Source organism: Astatotilapia calliptera, chromosome 1, assembly GCF_964374335.1.
Source record: "Astatotilapia calliptera chromosome 1, fAstCal68.1, whole genome shotgun sequence".
NCBI lineage: Eukaryota > Metazoa > Chordata > Actinopteri > Cichliformes > Cichlidae > Astatotilapia > Astatotilapia calliptera.
In genome coordinates, this window is record NC_137422.1 from 25,952,167 (window position 1) to 25,976,242 (window position 24,076).

The 24,076-nt window shown below is 37.1% G+C and overlaps 1 protein-coding gene across 1 annotated transcript in view; it reads right to left on the minus strand.

Annotated features, from left to right (window-relative positions):
- The window catches only part of csmd1b (CUB and Sushi multiple domains 1b), a 202,792-nt gene that overhangs the window by 169,202 nt on the left and 9,514 nt on the right, over positions 1-24,076 (minus strand). The window contains exons 3-6 of the mRNA XM_080301157.1: positions 22,262-22,374; positions 21,287-21,364; positions 12,499-12,580; positions 6,136-6,260 (exon numbers count right to left, since the gene is read on the minus strand). Of these exons, the coding sequence (XP_080157283.1) occupies positions 6,136-6,260; positions 12,499-12,580; positions 21,287-21,364; positions 22,262-22,374 (398 nt within the window). The remainder of the gene's footprint in view (positions 1-6,135; positions 6,261-12,498; positions 12,581-21,286; positions 21,365-22,261; positions 22,375-24,076) is intronic.

The window sequence follows — 24,076 nt, forward strand, 5'->3', positions numbered from 1 at the left end:
GAAATAGGACAAAATGAAAACAGGGTGAGGTAGTGTCAGAGATCAAAATGTTGAAAAACAGAATGTAAGCATATAATATTTACTATGTTTACACCAGGGGTGGGCAATTCCAGGCCTCGAGGGCTGGTGTCCTGCAGGTTTTAGATCTCACCTTGGGTCAACACACATGGTTAGTTTGTTACCAGGCCTCTGGAGTACTTCAGGAGCTAATTTAGCCATTTAAATCAGCTGTGTTGGTTCAAGGACACATCTAAAACCTGCAGGGAGACTGGCCCTCGAGGCCTGGAGTTGCCCACCCTGGTTTACACTGACTGTAGACCTATGTGTGTGGATTTGTGTGAATAGAATTTTAATTAATAATAGTCATTTATAATCAAATCAATCCAAATTTCTTCCATTTATATAGCACTTTTCACAAACAGCAAATGCCCACAGGAATAATATCATTATTTTACTAATTCTCCAATTACTTAACATATTTCCTTTTTACTTGTCCAAATTCCCATTGTGCCAACTTTTAGTATCACCTTGGCCTCCAGTGCTACAGTGTGGATTAATTTGAAATATTAAACAAATCTCAAAGATTTTTATGTGCAGATTAAACACAAAAGGGATGTTGAACAAGTATGTAATGCATTTACGTCTTCTGTTTGGGACTTCTGCAATTCCTTATCTTCCAGTTGTCCTAATAGGTCCTAGAAAAGCTTTAATTTGATCCAAAACATGACTGCAAAAGTCTTAATGGGAGCAGAAATAGAGATTATACTTCTGTATTAGGTTTTTTTTCCTTGGCTCCCCATTAAATCTAGAATTGAATTTAGTGTCCTTCTTCTCACTACAAAGCCCTGAAAGAGGAGTCTTTATGTCTTAAAGATCTCACTTCTTGTAAATGTAAAGAAACTAGGATACAGATTGGAACAGGTATATTTTTGAGTATGTCTGAAAGACATCATAAGATCTTTTCATTCACAGTGCATACATCAGCTGCTTAAACATGGCCAAAGGCCAACCTGTGGTCAATAGTTTAAAGAAAGTCAACATGAAACGTTGAACCTTGAGACATCCTTTCATGTCTCAAAGAAATTCATTTTTGGATGAGAAAGACACACACACACACACATGCACACGCACACACGCACACACACACACACACACCCTGTATCTGCAAGAAGAGAGGTCAAGGAATCATCTTCGTCTAAATTTGGGTGTTCCTTTATAGTATACTAGCGATGTAGAATATAGAAACTATTAGGACAGTTTGCTACGGAGCAGGTGACCAACGTACCTTGCAACTCCTTGTAGTTATACTAAAACGGCAAAAATAACTTAAATCATAATGATTGAAACTGTTCACTCCTATTAGAGGGAAAGAAAGCCTGTGTCACAGGAGCATACGCGGTTTAAGGAGGTTTTAAATACAGATAAGTTGAGAGACATCACAGACAGATGTCAGAAAAAGATAGAAAAAGAGTAGAGGGTGAAAAAATGTAAGAAAGAATATGAAAAGAAAGGAAAGGAGGAAAGGGCAAGCGGCACGAGAGAGAGAGACGCAGAAAATACAAGGAGAGAAAGGGAGAGAGAGGAGGACCTCAGATGACTGATCTGCCTGTTAATTAGAAAAGAGAGCTGAACCACACAGTGATACACACAGCTACACGCTCACACAGAAACACATTCATGGCGATTCATCTCAGAGACCAGGTTCTAATTAACAGTTAAGTCTCAGTAGAGAATGAGAGAGGCTCATGGGTTTGAATCCCAAGAGAGTGATCACACAAAATAATACAATGCACAGGAATTATAGTACAGACATTTTAACCTCTACTTGCTTGTAACAGACTACTGATCTCGATTTCTACTTCTTATCTCACTTTATCCTTCCTGCTTTCACCTGTTCATTTGTATTGATATACCCCTGTAATAACAAATATTTGTGTTTAAAATAAAGTCTGGATTCACAGCTTCTATCTGGTGCCAGTTCATGCAGTCTTGTATTGTTGTGGAAATGCTGTTCTTCAGTTGAGATTTTCCTTATAAAGTACTCTATATTTAATCAAAAGTAAGAAAGAAGGTTGTTCCATATTTTGACATTACTGCAAAAGTCTTTTACGAAACTGTCCCATTTACAGCTTCACTAAATGAATAATAAATATAATGCATATTGAGCAAAACCAACATTCACAGTCAATGTGACTCCACAATTCAACTGAAATGAGCTACTAAGAATGCCTTGAGGATAATTCTAAAAGAGATTCTGTGACAACAACAAAAAAGAAAAAATAGAGACAACAGTAGTGATTCTCAAAGTGTCAGCCACTGCCCCCTGGTGAGCTGAGTAGGTACTATAGGTAAGCTGCTGATGGTTTTCTATAATATCTAAACAATATTTAAAAATGTGAATTTTGTAGTTAGATGTGAAAGGTTAAATGTTTACACTTATTTTGGAAACAAAATTTAAAAAGCCATAATTAAAAAGTAGCAATATTCATATATCGGACCAAGGTTTGGTCGTCTCAAAGGCAATCCTAAAAAAATCTGAGTATATCTCATGATTCAGTAGCTTCTAGAATAACCTTCAGCAGCAAAATGTGATGTAATTGTTTTCTGTATGATTTTATCAGTATCTCACATTGTTGTAGAAGAGTTTTGACCCACAGTGTTGCTTCACTTTATTGGCTTCCTTTTATGCACAGCTCTCTGAAAGTTCTGCCACAGCATTTCAGGCTGAGGTCCACAGTTTGACTGGATTATTGTGACACCATGATTTACTTTCTTTCTGTTGTAGATTTGCTTCTGTGCTTAGGATCATTGTCCATTTGCATCACCTAGGTTCAGCCAAACTCTAGCAATGAGACATATGGCCTCACATTTGGTTAGAATACATTTGTATACATAGTTTATGGTCCACTAAACTGACTGCATGGTGCCCATGTCTAATAGCTACATAACAAGCCCAAATCATCACCAGCAAACTGCTAAAGCATTTGCTTTTGTAGAGGTTGTCATACTTGCTAATGATGAAATAATCAGGAGAATTTTGTTCACAGCATATGGCTGTAAGGGTGGTTTTTCATAGGTTTGTATAGTTCTGTGAAAACCTTTTTTAAGTGTCTATTGTAAGTCATCTTTGTTGGAAAGGAGTTAAATTGGAGCATTTGTTATAAGGTTGAAAATTGACCTAACCGCCAAATCATCAGAAAATTCTATTAAAATGAAATGAAGTAAATATATTATTATGGTAATTAGACTTAATCAAAGTTTTGAAAACCCAGCAGAAAATGTTAAAATTTAAAATTGTGCACAGTTTGGGAATGGATGTACTAGAGTAAATGTGTGTTTGTCAGTAATACTGTACTGTGCAACGTGGTTTACAACAAGAACACACTAATCTCAAAGTGTCCTAAGCATTTAAATTCATATTTTCTATAACTGTGTTTTTATTATTTATTTTGTTATATCACTATCAATGTTTTGAGACTTCAGCATGAACAAATGCTTCACCCATGTAGTCACTGAGCTATTTAGAAAACATTTTTTGAGTCTCATGTCAATTTATTTGTTTTACATAATGAAAAATGATGTTAAATTCTCCTATTAAGAATACTTTATTGTGGTTTTTTTCCCCTTAATTTATTATTTATTGTTCATTCGTTCATATTTGAACATTTTCATATTGTTTGAGTATGAATTAAAAATCTTGTAAAATAAGTTAAACATAGTATTTATGTAAATATAAATAGTAAAAAGAATATTCCAGATAAGCTTTTCAAGAAACCGCTACTGTTTCTAACCATCAGAAGTAGCCTGTATCATGATTCCAGGCGGGTTCCTGCAGCCACAGACAGACATGTAGTCACAAATTACACATTCACACATGTGCACATAACCACACACATCTAAAGTTTAACACAATGTGACAGGGACCCTATAGTCTGTGTCTGAGCGCTGGGACTGTCTGCCCATCAAACACACACACAGCTCAAGGCAAATATTGCAGCAACTATCAGCTGTGTGACATTGTCCACTGGACACTAGCTGCAAGTGCAAGTGTGTTTGTAAGTGTATTTGCGCACACACTTGAGTGTCTCTGTTAGCTGTCTCCCTTTTTATTGTAAAATAATAAGTCCAACAGGATACTGTTGGTAAACATGCTGGCAGCAAGATCCCCTGCGTCATTGCGCCGCCACTCATACATTTATTTATTTAGTCACTCAGTCAGAAAGTGAATCATAATTTTTACACATTAACAAATAATAAAACATAATCCGAGCTAATATTATTTATGATATGTCCATAATAATATAGATTTAGCATCTGCAAATACCCCAAAACAACATAACTATTCAAAGCTTGTGAAAATCAAGAGACAATATCTTTATGTAAGATATGATTACAAATAGGGAATACACTGGATTATCGCTCAGCTGCCAATGTCAGTCGCTATGGAAGCTCTGGTAGTGATTGCTAGGAACAACTCGTTTTTTTCACGCTAAGCTGATTTAAGAGGTGTTATTTTGTTAACCTGACTTACAATTCCTGGCACCATTTTTATGGCTCTGACACACACAAACAAGATGAAGTGCCTATGCCTAATCCTACATGCAAAGTTAATATTGACTAACGGAAACAGCAATCAGTGCAACACCATACCATTTTAATTGCTGACAAAATTAGAGATCTGGAGACAGATTCAGAGGTATGGGACCAGGATTAACTATTGCGGCATGGCTTTAGAGGAGTATTATAAAAGATCTGCTTAAAGATCTCCTCGATTTCATCAACAATCTGACACTCTGAGGAACAAATAATTAGTGTGACCATAGCTGTGCCTGTGTGGCCTTATCCTAATAATGCTAACACATCACCGCCATGCAATTCCCGTGCAATTCCACTGTTATCCAAAAACTATTAAAAACACATTAGGATTACTGACTTCTGCTTTTGCTAATGATGAAAATGTAATCCTAGTTTCATTGCTACAGTGCCTGCAGTGGTGGTGCTGCTGATTAAAGTCAGGTCATATTTTTGAATGCAGACCTCTGGGGCAATAATAGTTGGTAAAACTTGTTGATAATTTAACCTCTAGTTCACCCAAAGTGCACACAAAAGTGTCCTTGAACATATCACTGAATCTGAGGTAATCAGGCTCACACTTCCCCTGCACCTCCAGCTCTTTACATCACTCTCAGGTCCAAGGTTAATATTAAATATCATGTGATTTTTGAACACATTAGTCAGCATTAGAGCTTCTTGATTTTAACCCTCTAAGAAAATACAAAACTTGGGAAACTTGGCTGTTATTTCCCTCTTTAATCTCGTTGCTTCATTCACTTTCATTTATTAATTTGAAAAACGATTATGTATCCTCTATCTGAATAAAGTGTATTGTTGATATTAACTGATTAAAGTAAAATGAATGGTGTGAGCCTCTTTTAACAAGTTATGTTGCTGTTTTATTCCAGGTATATTTAAGCTTATTTTAAAGTAAAAACAGCCACACTTTTCAAAATGACCATAAACAAGTTTAACATAACAGCTGTGCTATGATTACAGCTATATTCACAAGTGAAACGATCCCTGTGGAAATGAGAAGCGAAACATCTCTTTTATTTGTCATCACACAGTGTTCAGCCTCCATTTAGGTGCTCACTTTTTGAATGGTACATATGGTTCATTTTGATCATTTTATCCCATTAGACACTTGCTTAAAAATTGGTATGAATTTTGGTGAAAATTTGTTTTTTAATGATATCAATATTTTGACCATAGGAAACCTAACCCTAATAGGACCTAACCCTAATCCAATCTAAATATTTGTGACACATCTGAAGACATTTCTTAAGGCATTCATTAACATACTGTTGTTTAAACGAGGTAGTAACTGTTAACAAATTATGCTTAAAAAGGGTTTAAGGGTTGCAAACAAATCTTTTATTAATCTAAATTACTGATTAAAAAATAATGACCAAATGGCAACACATAACCATTACCTTATTTAACAGATCCACTTTGTAAAACATATAACATATGAGCTGTTATTATAATGACGATGATAAGAGCTACTATGATTATATAAGCTATTTGTATGAAATAGCTACATGATTTGGTTTGAGTTGAATGGCAGGTGGGACTTACTTCTGCAGATGGGTCTGTGGTCACTCCAGGCTGCCAGTGTGTCAGTGACTCGTTGACAGGTGATACTTTTGGATCCCTGTAGTACGTAGCTGTCATCACAACTGAACTGGACGCTGGAGCCAACTCTATTTAAAGGGACACAAAATTAAAAACGCTTGTCAAAAAAAGTAAGAAGAGGTACTCTGAGTCCAGTTCTGACTGATACCCCAAAATCATTGTCAGTTAAAAGTGTAAAAACATGAGAAAAACGCCCTTAAATCACCAGAAAAATCGACTCTTTCAGTTCAAATGATGTACGAATGCTATTCATGGTATAGAAGATGAGGTGGCTGTTAGATCCTTGACAAATAGGGCATCATCATTCTAGATCAGTGGTCGGGCTCTGTAACTCCTCTCTTCCTGTAAGATGCTTTTGTAACTGTATTGTAACATGTTTTTCCTCTGTCATCTGCTCTCTTTTGCTTCTCTGTTCTCAGCTTGTCATGTCTTCTCTCTATCCTCTCTCATCATTTGTTCTGATGATTCTTGTTTTCGCATTTTCTCCAACACCCTGCTGTCTAACATGGGAGAGGGACATCGAGCCATCTAAGTGGAAATCTGCATGGTGTCTTGTCTGTAAAGCTTAATGTCTCCTCCCTGCTGACACACACCACAGTCTACCACCTGGCCAAACATTCACAACGTGGAGTTTTGGATGTTCATTGGCTCAGCCCTGTTGTTAAACACTGTAGAGTCGTACAGCCAGGCCAAATCTTTCTGTTTACTGTCTTTGTTACATTGAGTTAAGTCATTCACTTCTGCCACAGCTTTCACCAGTTTTGTGATGCTTTGATGGATATGACTTTTATCCTGACGCTCACTATTTACCTGGAAAAGAACTAAAATCTTCCTCTCATAGTTACATATTGTTTTTCTATTAAACAAAACATCCCAAACCTGCTAAGTGACAGCGATCTTGTACGTCCCCAGAAATTTAAAACCCCATTCTACAGTATGTTCTCCTATTAGCCCTGTTTCACTTCACCAAACCACAATTCAGTTCCACCTCATGTAGCTCAGTGCTTAATGATGATTAGATAAAAACACCAAAGACATCCTTGCCAACAAGCATGCACACACTTGCACATAAATGCTTAGACACACTCACACAGAAGGAGGTAATGCTATTTCACTAACTCAAACAACTCCATTAATGGCAAGAGAGTTAGTGAAGTCATACTATCTACCAGCAAAGAAGACCAGCAGGAATCAGAGATTAAAAGATGATTATCGTTTACATTTTTTGGCCTGAAAATAGTTTCAGAAAATGGTGAAAATTGAGCACGTTACATTTCACCTGCCACTGATGGTAAGTGGATGAGTCCCAGGGAGAGATCATAATTTTATAATAGCTCACTCCTGATTAAACGGAATAATTTGTCCCTTTGTACTGATTAGTGTAGGTGACTGACACCATTGAGTGAATAATTTAAAAATCCCCGTATCCACTGAGTCCTTGTTTACCGGCCAAGACTTGAAACTTTCCTTGCCAGTGTGTCCTAGAAGTGGGGCACGCAGTGCAAGCAAGCTCGGAGCTTGTCGCAGGGCTGCTGTGCAGTACAATCTAACGACATCTAAAAAGACTACATCAAATGCAGTCACACTGACAGGATGGATAGTGATTTTTTCTAGGATTTCTAGGTAAGTTGATCAACAACCCACAAGACCAAAGTGAAATTTTTGCAAATGTAAATCAGATTGGGATAAAAAAATGTCCAAACACAGCATATTTAGGCGGCTTGACCTAGACACTTGCATAGAAAGCCGCACCCCCATCATTGTCTCTGACGCATGGTTCAGGTCACAGCGAAATGTAAACTCTTATTAATATGTCAGGATCATTCACTTCAGAGCAGATTATTTTCAAGGACCTCTGCGAATTCTGTGTTTGTTATCAGACTAGAGAAACGTTTAATAATTGTGCACAGAGACCTTTAAAAGAAGTTTGCCAAACTCAAATGACACCCTTATGTCCTTTTTGCTCAAAGTGGTTTTTGTCTAACTACTCCAACATAAATGCCTCATCGATTGAGTGTTTATGCGATGGTTTTCCTGCAATAGATTCTCACATGTTCCCCTGACCAATGAGCTTCCCCCTCGTGTTACTCCGTTTGTTCATATAGTCAACAATAGGAAAAGTCAAGGTGGTTTTAAATGTTTCCTATTTCAAGAATCAGTCTGCTCATGGCAGCACTGTAGGTTTGGGAAATGACTTCATCTACATTTCATGCTTACATATGCCTTCAGACTGCAATAACTCTTACACTTATTTAGCTACACCTAAGCTAGCTAAAAGTTATTTCTCATCTATTTTAGATGCATCCTTTTTGTTATCTGTCAATCAATTCTTTACACTTCATTAAATATTAGTCTTGTTCAAAGCTGTTTTGTTTGCTAACATCATTCAACACATATCTGCCAAAAATGTCTGATACGTTGGTAAATGAGTGATTCTGCCTTGTCATTTCACGTTATCGAGCATAAATTCACAGGAAAATCGTTCCAGTGACAATAGAATATCTCAAATAAAAAACATTTTTAGAAACAAAATATTTATCTAGCCGTACATATCAGAGCTATTATTGTTCATTCAATACAAACATATTCTTTACTTCAAAGAAAAACTGAAGAATACTCCACATGTTTACTTCCCCTCCTTACCATTTGTTCTCTATTAGTCCGAGGAACATCTTCAGATCTCTGTCTCTCTCCTGCTCAACAGCCTAACATTTTCTGTATTTAGGGCCATCACTCTTCAGTGCTTTCAAGCTTTCTCCTGCCCACTGTTCTCTCAGTATACTCTCTTTGTTACATTTTGCAGTACTTTCCTGAATCTTCTCTGTGCTGTTACATTATTTACATAATTCCTGCATGCATTAAAGCAACACCTAAGAAGGATGGAAAATTAAAAGCCCAATAATTTTTTAGCAGTTTTGCAATTGTTTAGATTTGTATTTTTTATCCTACTTTACCCCTACTGTACTACTCCTTCATGCCTTTAATTACTCCGATTAGAATAGTCTAAAGCATAGCCTGTATTGTATGAAATAAACTTAATACAAAACTTGTGCAACTTTCTATATCTTGCACAAGACTGCTGTTACATGAAAATGTTTTTATAGGACAGAATGTAAGCTATGCCATATACAGTATTTTGCAATCATATAATTCCTTCATTAAAGCCATAAAGAAATAGTATAGTGGTCATAAAATAGGACAAAAAATTGTCTATTAGGTCAAAAAGGAACTGCAAAGTGTGTCAACATGTGTCCTAACTCTTGGAAAAACTCCAGTATAAATAATACTACAGAAGTAGCTAAACCAGCCTTTAATTGAGCTGAAACCAGGACTACATTTGAACAACAGAGTGAAATGAATGAGGTTTACATTATTTTCTTGAATAAAGGGGCAGCACATTATAAACTAGTGTGATACACATGTATCAAAGGATAGAGCTATGTGAGATATGTCTGTTACATTTCTTATATTCCTCAAATGAGAATATAAGGCCAATAGCAAGACATTGAAGAATATGCCTTATAATAACTGACTCATTAGGGTCATTAGGAAATAATAAGGCAGTCTTTCATTATGCTGTTAAATGTAGACGTGTTCATTAATTCACTTTTCTGTAAGGAGACTTGTTTGAATAACATAAGCTGCACTCATGAAATGAGAGAAGCTGAAAAGCCACAGCCATCGTGACATATGTGTGGCATTGCTGATTGCTGAACTTACTGTATTCAAATATAAAGACTGTACTATAAGCCTAAATGGGCGATTGTGGCTCAAAGAGTTGGCAGTTTGTCTTGTAACCGGAAGGCTGCCGGTTTGAGCCCTGGCTCGGACAGTCTCGGTCATTGTGTCCTTGGGCAAGACACTTCACCTACCGCCTACTGGTGATGGCCAGAGGGGCCGATGGCGCGATATGGCAGCCTCGCCTCTGTCAGTCTGCCCCAGGGCAGCTGTGGCTACAACTGTAGCTGCCTCCACCAGTGTGTGAATGTGAGAGTGAATGAATAGTGGAATTGTAAAGCGCTTTGAGGGCCCGAAAAGCGCTATATAAATCCAATCCATTATTATTATTATTATTATTATATCTGAGTAACAGCTGAATTTTATGTATTGTGTACATCAGACAAAGGAAATAAAGGTTCATTCAAAATGAGGATGATTTCTATGGCCTTCCTCTCACCTACAAAGCTGTTCCAAACACTGAAGGTTACCAGCTAATGACTGAGGTGAGGGTAAAGACACAGCTGCATGTTCAAAGAGCCTTAAAAAAAAGTTTAACTTTGCAAGCATTAGCATGAAATACTGGGAATTTCATGCTCCATCTTGCTTATGTATTTACAGATTTTACAAAAAGAATTGAAAACAAAGCTGAAAGAACATTTCAAAATATATATATGTGTGTGTGGAAACAATTCTAATACGTCTATATTCTATCCCTTCAAACACCTATGTCCATATGTTTTTGGATAATAGAGCAATTTTGTAGTTTTCCGCTACAAAAAAAATAAATAAATTTAAAAAATGCGATCATTGACAGCCTGAAGTCCAAAACCCACGAACAACAACATATTCTGCATTTGAGATGCAATGCAATTTAGATATTCTGTTAGTCCTTTACTCCAGCCACCTTCAGTTTTGTCTTCAGAAACTAAAAATCACCTGTTGGTTTGAGATTAGGTCCCTGACTTGGCAATGGAAGAATATCCAATTTCTTTGCTTCAAGAAACTCTTGGGTTACTCTTGCAGTATGCTTTGGGTCATCATTCATGTGCACTATGAACACTGTCCAACCAGTTTCACAGTATGTGTCTGAATCTGAGCAGAGAGTATAGTCCAATACACTTCAGAATTCGTCCTGTTACTTCTATCAGCAGTCACGTCATCAATAAACACTAATGGCCAGATTCCACTGGCAGCCATAAAATGCCAAAAAACGGAACCATGTTTGATCGATAACGTTGTGTGCTTTGGATGATTTATTTCCTTCTCCACACTTTTATCTTGGTTTCTAAGTCTAATCTGCTATTCAGGTTCTTGATTGTTTGGACCTTGATGTAAACCGAAGGTGATGTGATTAAAAAATATTGACTGTAGACTTTGACACCCACCTCTTTGAAAGCGCTTTGACAGGGCTAAATGTTGTGAGAATGTTTTTCATACAACAGTTCAGCTGTAGAACAAGTTAACCTGGACTCTAATCAATACTTCAGAGAATTATGTCATTGCCCAAAAAGCTATCGGCCCAACTCGCTCTCGAGCTGAACTGCAGTAGGAATATTTGCTGCTAGAGCTGTTTGGTAGTTAGATTCCACAAGAAAACTAATTCTGAATTGATTCTTCTGTCATAGCTTTAAAGTTGATACTGTTATGAACAGTCATGAATTGATTTCACATAAAAGAGGTGATTTAAGTACATGTCCCATACATTTAACATGCTACTTACATCTCTAACACAGAGAGTTCTTGGATTGCCCCCCTTTACTATTGTTTGTGTGTTTGCAAATTTAATGAGATGGGGACATCTGGATTACATCTGAATTTGCAGGATTACATTTTTTGCTAATAATTTGTTTTCCTGTAGGTGACACTTCTTGATGTAGGGGCGGCTGGTGAAGCAAACACTAAACAAAACATCTGTTTGTACAATTTATTGTGTTTTTCCAAGTAGGTTTCAACCCAGTTACATATGGTGCTTTGCATCTAAAAAGCTCATGTTCTAACAACACATCCCCAATGGACATACATTATTTATAATGATGCATAAACCACAAAACACTTCAGTCTCTCGGAAAATGAAGAAGAACTAGATGTTCCTCACACAGTGATCAATTTTGTCAGCCAACTACAACACTATCGCTTGAAGTGAGAGAACAGTACAGAGGAGTCATCAAACCTAGTTAAAGAAGTTTTACTCTCCTTATGTATTGACCATTATCAAACGTGTATGTAGAATAGACAGGTTAAGGAAAAGCAGAGCATGGTAGGCAGAGCTCATTTAGGTTTTTTCATTAAAACTGAGAACTTAACTGGTTTACCACAAGTATTTTGTGGCCAACTGCCAATCTGTTCTGACTTATGAATTAAAATGCTTCAACAACTCAAACCAAGCAGAAAATAAACAAACACTGAGGAAACATTCCTGTACTCACATGTCAGCCAAATGATTTGATGGCTTGTGCCAGGTTAGCTAATGTAATGTATTGCAACAAAACACCTGGGACCTTTCTAGGTCAGTCTGATTTCTGCATGTGAGACAACAACATTTAGACTCAAGAGGTGAGTCTAAAAACAAAATACAGCTTCACTTACTGGAAAGTAGAGCCCATCCTCTTGCCGTTTTCGGGAACTCCAGGATCTGGACAAACATCACCAGCGAGACCACTTTGACCCACTGAAAGAAAGGAAAGAAAGATGGATGCAGTGTCTGGTTTCAGGATATTATTTTACACCCTATCATGGAAATTTAGCAGTTTTAGAGGGCTGCATGCATCTTTTTATGCCAACAGGAAACTTATTAAATTTGCCTTCATACCTCCTTTTGCAGTGAGATGAAAGTGGATTCTGAGTATTTTTCAATATGTGATTATAGTCCAACCACGATGTACAAACAAGATAACTCCAACTGTGAGAACTAACACCTAGCGGTTCTTGAGAATTTTAAAAAAGAGGCATGTGCTCACCTCTTCAAGTTGGAATTTAAAGTCCATCCTTACTTGAAAACCTTTTTTTTGTGTGTTTTTATGTTCTGTGTTAAAAAATAATGCTGTAAAGCCTATGAAATGCAAATCTCAGCTATTCCTGGTTTTGAGGAAGGAATGAGGAAGACAGTTCCAAACAACAGTTTTCTTTCTTTCACTGAAAGACTTCTAATTTTAACTGATGGAATAAACAAAATTCTGGAAATGGACGAGCCTTTATCACTGTTTAGTTTTACACCTTTTATTTATTAAAAAGGAGATCACATAGACTTGCTTTAACTCAGCCAAAGCAGCCAAAAAACTATTTTACCAGACACTGAGGACTTTTCACATTTAACTTTTCAATTTGCATCAGCTCTATGCATTTCCTTAGATGTAAAAGCAGAAACTTGCCATAAGGAGTACTGCAATGTGATCCAGAGGCAGGGTTTTAACCTATGATGTAAGGCAGGTTTGCCTTCATATAAATTATTTTGTGTGCAGTTTAATAGACCTTTCATGGCTGACATTTTGACTTGTCATAGCAGAAAGGCACAGTAAGATATATTTTGTTAACAATAGCTCAGTTCTATCAAGTGTCCTAGTAAACCATGATTGGGAGCCAGCATGCTCAATACCAGGACTCAGACATAAAAGAAAAAACAGGCAGGGAATATAAAACCAACCGATGGCAAAATATCACAGAGTGCTTATTAAAGTCTTAATGCTTAACTGTTAAGAACTTCCCAGTGCTGTGTAATTTCTCCACTCTCCTTTTCATTATCGGGACCACCTTTCTTCCCTCGTGCAAGAATGATCTAAAACTCAGTGTTATGTGTGTAGGCAGATGACTTTCATCAAGGACTCGACCTTTTGGACCATTTATGTTTTCTGATGTTTTGTTTTCTGTTGGGTTTGTGAGAATTTCTTTTTTCAACCACAGTTACAGAATTAATAGTTAGTGAGCTATTTGGTTAGTTTTTGGTCCATATTGACATAATAGCATCACACAGTTGCTGCACATCCATGATGCCAACCATCCGTTCCACCACATCCCAAAGGTGCTCTACTGGGTTGAAATCTGGAGACTGTGAAGGTCATTTGAGTACAGTGAACTCACTGTCATGTTTAATAAAGCAGTTTGAGAAGATTTGAGCCTTGTGACACGGTGCCTGTTACCCTGCTGGAAGCAGCCATTTGATGATGGGCACACCAAAGGGATGGACATCGTCAGCTACAATGAACTTGATACTGATCAGGTAGGCTCAGTTTGTGCAAAGGGATCCAAAGTGTCCCAAGAAAATTCCCCCCACACAATCATATCACCACTAGCCTAAACAGTTAAGGGAATACAGGGTGGATCCATGCTTTTCACCAAATTCTGCTCGTACCATCAGAGAAAATTGTCACATGCCTAAATGCATAAGTTGCAATCTGATTGGCTTTCTCAACTATCTGCAGTAACAAAACAAAACAAAAACAAGATACATGACAAATTTTGTCCAGCTTGTATTTGCGATATTGAATTGGTTTCAGAGTTTGCTCAGAGTGGGAACATCTGCTGCATGGCTAAATCATAATGTAAATGTAAATGAGACCAGACAACATGAAAGAAACCAGTTTAGACCAGCTCTGTCTTAATGGAACTCTGGGGATGAATAATGACGGTGAGCAAAACACAAATAAAAAAGAGATAGGAAATAAGTAAAAGTGCGGGGAAATGAGAGCTCTAAACTGTGTAGTGCGAAGAAAAGCATGTGAGAATAATCTTGCAGGCTTATAAAATATTACCCAGAGAAAGTGAAATATCTGACCTCTGAACACTTCACCCTGTCTTTCTGCCCATCTTTTCCGGTATCTGTCTTACTTGCTTTTATTTCTCTTCCTGTTTTCTGTTTGTATCTGCTCCCGCTCACTCCTCCTTTCCACTTTTGCATTCTCAGCGTGCTCCCTCGGCTTTTTCCCCCCCTCTCACATTAGCTGCAGTTTACAAAGGGATGCCAAAGTTTTGTGCATCCTAGCATAAAAGATGGATGAATGATTTGCTGCATTTGTGTGATTGTGTTTTGTGCGCGATGAGAGGTTGTGAGTGTATAGACTGTTTGTGTGCGATATGATGCAAACAGAACAAGCTGTCTTATTGCTCTGCCGTGGTTTTGATGTTCCGTCCAAAAAAAAATCACCACACAGACACACTCTAAAACGCACTTTCTCTTTCATGATCGCTCACTGCTTTCTCTCTCACTCGTGTTCAAATGGTTTTCATTGGCAAAAAATGAAAAGGTTCATACGGCGGAAACAAATCCAGCTCATGCAAACAACATGAGATTGTTGTAGGAAAAAAAAGGACAAATATCACTGCTGGGCCGATATCAAAAATCCTCACGCTGACTTAATCCAATTTGCACTTAAAAGATCATTCAGCATTTAAACATAACCTTATGACGCACAGTGCAATTTACATATTATCAAAGTCTCCTCAGCAAACCTTTCATGTATAAAAGTCAACTTTTTATTTAGTATTTCAATAAATAAACTCAATTCAATTAAAAACAACAACAACGAAAAAGGATTTGTTTGCTCATTGGTGCCTGTATACGTTTAGTATTCCTTTACCTCAGTAACTTTCCGCCATTTGAGCCAAAATAAGACACAAGTTACTATTAGTTAATTTTTAGCAGCTGTGGTTACAAGTTACAAGCAAACACTCCAAACCAATCGATTGATACGTTAACAAAGATAACAGTGTTCAGGTTTGATTGACGCTGTCAGGGTTTTTTTTTAATTTAACTGAATATAAACGATTGATCTGGTAGTTTGATGGGTGTTACTGATGTTTTGTACAATTCACTCACTTATTTGAAGAAAGGATATTCCAGCACAACACCAGCACAGCTTGATTTATTAAACTGACTTCAATGCAACTGTTGCTTAAACTTAAAAGGAGTGATCATTGATAGTAAAATCAGTATAGCCATGAGTATTTTTACACAAAATATATAGTGAGATCAGTATTTCAACACTTTGAATTAATCTTCTATTGATTAATTCAACTTTGGGCTGTGTTTGTTTTTTGCTTTTTTATAACACTGAACCAATATGACAACAAACTTCACTGTCACATCGCCAATGCTAAAAAGCCTGTAACAGCAGGTGCTGCAATAGTACATTGTACAGAAAATGTAATTTCTCTATGAAAAAAAGGGCCCACCTCCCAGCCCGAAGATTACTGAGGAACCAAAGTGGTTGAACAAACATGAATCTTCCAGGAGTTACAGAACATTTGCTCTGTTGTTATTGTAGTTGCTGTTTATTTATTTAATTTTAGAGTCAGCACGAAACCATTAGCTTTAGTCATTGTGTATGCAACAAGCATAAAGAGATTATGCAGCTACTGCCATCACCACTATACATCACAGCAGCCAGACTGGAGGTGACACCATTTTTTAAAGACAAGAGTGAATCATGAGTCATTAGTTCTGGACATCATAAACTCTAGAACAGACTCATGCAAATGAAATTTTATGGAAAGCCCCCAAAACAATCCATTAAATTTAAATCAATAAAACTGGAGTCTTAAATTTAGGATTACGTGTTGTATTTTTTAACTGTAGAAAACAATAATGTGTACAAACCGGTGGTCTTTGAGTTTGAACGTTACTGACAACACTTTTAAAAACTTTAAAGTTTCGCAAAGTCTTAAAAATAAGCATGAAAGGGACGCAGGGAAGTTGAATACTTTTTTACAGACTTACAGAGCAATCCAAAGAAACAAATAAACACATTCGAAGTGAGAATGCAAAGCAACGAAGCATAGATGTTTAGTTATTAACAAGTAAAAGACAAGAATACAAAAGAAACAGGGCCATAAAGAGAAAAGCAGGAGCAGTGAGAGTGTTAGAGCGTATGCTGGTGTGTGTGTGTGTGCGATCAGCTGATGTGTTTCAGCTAAGAGCTTTTGAGGTGCACTTCAGATGCCTGCAGGATGACGGGAGAAATGTGTGAAGTGTCTATTGTTGATATACTCTCTTGCGCTGCCCTCTTCTTGTTGCCTCTTATCCAATCTGCCCTCTTTTTCTCCTCCACCTTCTCATGTTCACAGGTCAATCAACCCAAGAGCTAAAGTCTACAGCCCTCCGGCCCCACGCTATTACGTTGAGTTCATCAAATTCTCGCATATAAGACGTACAGTATGAGAGTGAACAAACCCATAATTACATAATATTTTTGAAAGCGTGCCTGTGACGTTTCCTCCAAACTATTTAGCTGTGGTGTTACGCTATCTGACAAAGTTACATTTTAAGTGGTTGTGTTTCTTTCTTTCGAGTAGTCTGTGGCCCAGCACCATATTGCCCGACAAGCCTAAAGAAAACACTGATTATAAATTACGCTTCCACAATGATCATTCATTACAGTTGTACGTCATTGTCTTGGGAGTAACGCTCCTTAATCACAATCTTTCAGCCTCTCTATAATTATGACACATCCTCAGCAGTAAGCTAATGTTACTGCTGAGAGAGGGCGACTCCGCCATGGGTTGGTCTCAGCGAAATTATTTCGGGTTGCTTTACATACCACTCTGAGTTTGTAGCTGTGTATTTTAATGATCTCATCCTTTAGATTGTGTAAGATTTTTATCAATAGCATGTATGAAAATTATTCATAAACCGACCGTCTGTGAACCTATTTAAATCTGTACTTGTGTGTGTATTAGAATGTGCTTTAATATAAGCTTGAGGCTGTTACAGACAGTCTTTTAGATTATGATTCATAAGCACTCCACTCTCTAGACAGGTAAAACTCATTACCATCAGTCTGGTTCTTTGTAATGATTACATATTGCATAAAGACTGCAGATTCTTCACCACAGAGCTATAATATTACCACTGGGAGTCATTTAGTCTACAGAAGTGTTGTTCAAAGACTAGTTGAGGACCAAACGTGGACCTTGGATTTCCTTTTGTAAAATATTTTAATGGCCCTGGTTGCCAACCTGATGGTCTACACTGGGATAACCTTGCTCAGCCAATGTGAACCCACATCTACTCAGCTTTGGTCCCCATGACAAGCATGTGAGCACGTTTTCAATGAACATGGGCCCAAGGTGAGGTAAATTTCTAATTTATTTCCAGAGCTGCAGAGGCTAAAGGGCTCCCTGGACTACACAGTTAACAGTAATTATCATCACTATGCTTTGGCTCCACATAATGATTATGGATAACGAAGCTAATGTGCTTAAGTGCAATAACAATTTTACAAGTGGGATAGTTACTTTTGAATCTTTCAGCATATATAAACCACTGGTGATTACAGTTATTTTACAACATACAGAGAATTTCTCTCCTGCAAAACCAATTTAAAAGGTCAACTTATTTTTTTCTCCAGCAGAGTTTTACTGAGTCTATTTCTTGGGGTAATACATACAAAACATAACACTATATGTCACCATGCATTATAAAAGATTTACATTTGGAAAGAAATTTACCTCATAACAAGATATTATGTTTGCCAGCTTCTTGTAACAAGTACCAACCATTACTTTCTGACTTCAGATATTCTTTATATGGAAACAACTTTGGTTATGGTCATGTGTGAGTCTGGACTGTGTGTGTGTACTTTAGTAAATCTAAGTAAAGGTATGTTCTTTACCCAGCGTCATATCATTGAAGACTATAATAAACTGACGTGCCCCAGGAACTCCTTATATAATCATGCACACACTCAAATACGCAGAGTGCAGACCAGTTTAAATATTAATTGCAGCAACACATGGAGAAGCACAAAAGCACATGAGAATTTCCCTTCACACGTGCACATACGTTCACACAAAAAGCGCCACACTAATGTTAATTGCGGCAGTGCATGCTTGGCTGAGCGTGTAAATCGGCAGAATTATTGATGAGGATTCTATTATGAAGTTAAACGCTAAGGGATGGATGAGGTATGAGGCTGGGCTTCTGTGATAATTAAAAGCCCGTGTCACAGAATCGGAATGCTGTTTACGGGGCATCTCCAAGCTGCCAAGACATATGTCTGCCATCAGAGACTGTAGAGATATTTGTCTTATTTACGGCTAAATTTATTGTTTTGCTTCCTTGTGGTCAATATAGTGTTTAACTTTATTTGGTTTCCCATTAGCTGCCACTGAGGTGAAAACTATTTCTCCTTAGGTCCACATAAAAGCAGAAGACTTCCACAGATTATCCCCTTGCTTTCCTAAATAACAAGTGATCTATTCTAATCACTGCATGTCTAATAGTTAGCAGAGACAGTTCTTTTGGGTTTGAGATATCACAAAGCTGAATCGGAGTAAATACTTAATGGTTAAACGCAGCCTCTAGAGAGAAATCTTTTAAACTCTACAACAATTACACATTACTTGCCAGCATTCGAACAAATCATTGGCGTATTAGTAATAAATCATCTTGAAAGTTCCACTGACAAAGCTTTGGGCTTATTTTTTTTTTGTCAGAGAACTGGCTGCTTTTATATTTCAAAGAAAAAAACACACCAGTTGTGTTTCATCTCAAAAGGAGACATTTTTTTCTGGCAGGATGCTGCAAACTGGTGCACTGAACAACAAAAATTAAGGTTATTTAAAACTGCACAAATCTACAGTCACTGCTTTGGACTTTTAAGAACAGTATTACTTTGCAGTTCCACCATACGTTCTTAAATATTCTTCCAAGCTATGCCTGGTTGTCCTTTAAACTATTTTAAATGAAACCAGGATTTTATTATTCATGTTTAAAACAGAAAAACTCTGAGGTTGGATAAATACAGTACCTCATGGGCAACAGCAAAAACAGTGATTTTTTTTTTTAACTTAAACCAGTAAGTCATTCTGGGCTCTGATCTTATTGGGTTTTTTATGTTTTTCTTGGCTTATCTAGCTGCTAGCCTTGCCTTATGGATATATTTATATTCAAGTAGAAAGTCTGGCTTTCATTGTAGCTTTCACCAAAATAAATCCCACTCAGATGATATACAGTGTACTATATGCAAATAATGTGCAGACTATTTGCACTGCAATATGGGAAAATAGTCAAGTGGGGAGCTTAGCAAAAGAAAAAGGGGGCAGAACAGAAATTAAAGAAGCACTTCAGAATGTTTGGTCTTTGCCCTCCTGCTCTGTGAGACGCTTCACTTTCTTTACTGACTTAGAATCTAACAGACAGGCTGTTTCTAGTCTGTGCAATAATGATTTCAGTGTCTCTTTCTGGATTCTTGGCTGCACCTCCAGGGGCCATGAATAAGACACAGTGGGAACACTTCCAGTGTTGGCCGAGCAACACCAACGCTTTATTGTGCCCACTTTTGGAAATTTATGTAGTTTAAAAAAGTTAAATGGGTAAAGAGTGCCACTGGAAGCAAGAGTGGCAGTCAGCAGGAAGTAAATCACTGTGCTACACTGAAGTTTGCTCTTCCTGACACCTTACTAAAAACGTATAAATAATCAGAAAGCACACACAAAATACTGGTGCGATACTGGTGTGGGAATCTAACACAAGGATATGGGTGCTAAGCAACAAAACATATTTGGTTATAATCTTTCACATCAAGTAAAGACTCATGAAAAGTACAAATGATGAAAAAATAGTTTTTGTAGCAGCAGTTTTTTCCTTACTTTTACAATACCACAGACTTAATTGTTCTCTGTTGTGTAACTGTCTCTTATTTTTGCATATACTCCCCTTGTTTTGTATATATTTCTCCTGTTTGTTATTTCCTGCTGTTTACACTTTATATATGTCATTCTGGCACAGTTTGGTCGCAGCTTTGTTGTACATGTACAATGACAATAAAGAGCTATTCTATTCTGATCTATTCTATTCGCTGGCTCTCTGGAGGGTCTGATCTCTAGTTTAGGAACTAGCAGACTAAACCTGTCAGACTTAGACAATGCTACTTTTGCATTAATGTATCACTAATAAATATGTAATAGATGGGAACTAATGGAAACTATAATACTATATAGTCAAATTAAATCAATCCACTGTTTTTTATTTAGATATATTTAAAACTTGTGTTTTTATTTATTTGTTTATTTTTGCTTCTAATATTCTGATACTAGTACTCAAAAAAGTACTAAGAAAGGATTAAGTAACCTGCTACAAGAAACAGAAAGAAAAGGAGAGCATGATACCAATTCCTGTCTCCTAGTAAGTCGACCTCATTGAAAAATAGATGAAATCACTTCTCCTGCCACATCAAAGATGGATGCATCCCCTGTGTCCTTGCATATATACAACATTTCTGTGTGTGTGTGTGTGTGTGTGTGTGTGTGTGTGTGTGTGTGTGTGTGTGTGTGTGTGTGTTTAAATATGTTTGACCAAATGTGTAATGCAATGCCATCTAAACAACGTGGTCACAGCATCTGCATCAGCACACAAAACCACGGCAGATTGTAGGGTACTTACAGACAGCGTTTTTGTGACTGGAGTCTTTGCTGGGCATCATTTTTACCCCTCTAGACTTCAGCTCGATTGCTTTCTTCACTGTGGGAAGGAAATTAGCAGTTATTCATTTAATTATACATCACATTTTTTAAAGATTTAATTGTTTGTCTTTTTTGCATAACACTAATTATTTTAGGGGGTTGCCATTTGGTGCACCTATGCGTGCAATCCAAGAAATGCTTCTCACCCCCTTGCACTTACAAATCCACAACAAATTTATAATTAGAACAGGAAACAGCAAAAGAAACTGAAGGAAACAGAAAAGTGAGGACAAAGGGGAAAAGGGGGGCAGCAAAAGAGATGAGCAGCATTAAAATTTATTCAATCTATTTTATCCTAAGTGGCAGCACTGCCGAGAATAACAGGAAAATCTGTGCTACAACTAAACTGCATTCCACTGAGAAACAGAGATGGCATAAAAAGCACATCTCTCTCCCGATCCCTCTCGCTCACGCAGACACACACAGGCACAGGAAATAGTAGACGCACCAATGACTTGAGAAAAGAAAAATAGCTGAGGAAGACAGAGACAGCGACAAAACAGATGAAGACAAGTCAGGAAGCAAGATATGCAGGAAGACAGACCAGTCTTGGATCACTGTGCTTTGTGTTGGGAGCAGCCAATTAAATCTGATCCATCATATGGAAACTGAAATTCACCTTAATATACTCATTAAGCGACATAACTGATCAGTCAGGCAGGAAAATCCCATCTAGTCCAATGAGTTGATTTAAAGCACTTTTTATAATAATAATAATAATAATAACAACAACAACTAATGTAACTAATGTGTGGGATCGTTTGTAAATGTGTTCGAAACAGCATAATTTTCAAACACACAGTGATGCATACACACACTACATACAAGTAATTATAAGTATAACACAGTGGTAAAAACTACAGAGACATAAAAGGTGTGTCTGAAAGAGTAATACCTTGATACTGAGCACTGAATCCTTTTCTTCTGTGATTGCTGTCGGAGGTGAAATGTATCCGAACCCAGTTCTTATTTGAAATCACTGGCGAAGGCAGAGTTGTACCAGTCAGCCTGGAAGTAAGCAAACAAGAACTTTATTAAGAACAAAACATAAACTGAACATGATTGATGCAGACAAATACCAAACCTAAGACGTAAGGATATTCTAATATTCATAGCGCTGTGCTCCTTACTGTGTCGTACGACGCTGTGGACAGTACAGCACAACATCACAAGGCAGTCATTTGAAACACAGAGTCCATCTACAGTGAATTTTGCTTTATTTTGTCGATGTGAAATATATTTCTACTTTTCTCTAGTGGCAAGTATAGCAACATACTGAATATTAGATAGAGGTTTACACCCTCCTTCAGAGATAAATTATGTTTATCACAACAGTCTGTTATAGCAAGAGCAAGAAAAAAAATGCACAATGTAGTTGTTGGAAGAAAGTGCTGATCTCTAATTACAAATTACCAGCATGATCAGCTACTGTGAAAAATGTAGCAAAATGCCTATTGACAAACAACTGTAAATATGTAAGATATGCAAGGCAGAGCACAGAGGTGCAGAAAAACTACTGGATCTATGTTTCATGTGAAAATATGAAAATGTGCCAGTGTAGAGAGAAGTTTCTAGTGAGTTCAAGGTATAATTTTTGAGTCCCTTTGATTTGTCCTCCATGGTACAAAGGCTGGCTATAATTTAAAGAGGTTTTTGCAAAAAGGCAATTTGTTCCACTGGTTTGGAAATGCAGATGTGGGAAGTGAATGATATTATCCATTCCCATTATGATCAACCCTCACCAAAAGCATAATGTGTGCACTTGTACTGGTCACAGTCCTACTTCAGTGTCTAAGTGGTTTCCATTGAGGGAAGTCCTTGCTGAAAAAAAAAATACATTTGCAAAAAAAAACAAAAAAAGCTGTAAAATTTGTTATAAAAATTCATCAGCAAAAAAAATAAGAAAAAGCAACTTTGTTAACTGAAAAACAAGACTTATCTATTTTGTAAAGTTGACTGAATTAGGATATAATGCTTAGTGACTTTGAAAAAAAAGTCCTGATTTCATAAGAGCTGGGCTAGAAACTATCTGAGTTTCACACACAATCACAATAAACACCAAACCCTACAGGGGAAAGTTAAGTAAAAGAGGGGGCTGTTGATAGTAAAGCAGAAGAAAAAAGAAATAACTTCACACATTTTTTAACCATCCCTACTAAGAGGATAAGTCAGTACCCTATGGTAAGTCTTACATCAGATTTAGCTTCTGTTACTTTTCTTTACCAACGGCAACCAACACGGCGTTAAAAAGAATAAAACAAAAAGTACGGAAAAAACGATGCACACAGAGAAGCGAGGAAATGATGTAGGAGATGCTGCCTGGAAGCTCATGTTCTATCAACCTCTCTAGAGCAACAAGCGCCACACTTACTGCCCTTTAATAATGCCGCAGTTACACTGAGTAGACTAGAGAGAGCAAGTTACAAATACTCATGAAGAAAACGAGGGAATAAACTATAAAAAATTAAAAAGAAAAATGTAATTAGAGAGCTTCTTAGAGAACCTCATTGATTTGATTCTTTGATTAGATTTGATACTGTCAATAAAGCTGGGTTATCAACTAAAAAATCTGAGGGAAAAAAAGAAGAAAATCTGTAAGAGGATAAAAAAAACCCCTGCTAATGTATCTACCCCGAGGCGATATAACACTATAGTACACACAGTGAAAAGCTCCAGTACTGTAGTGTGATGTGTCATCTCTCAGAGAGTC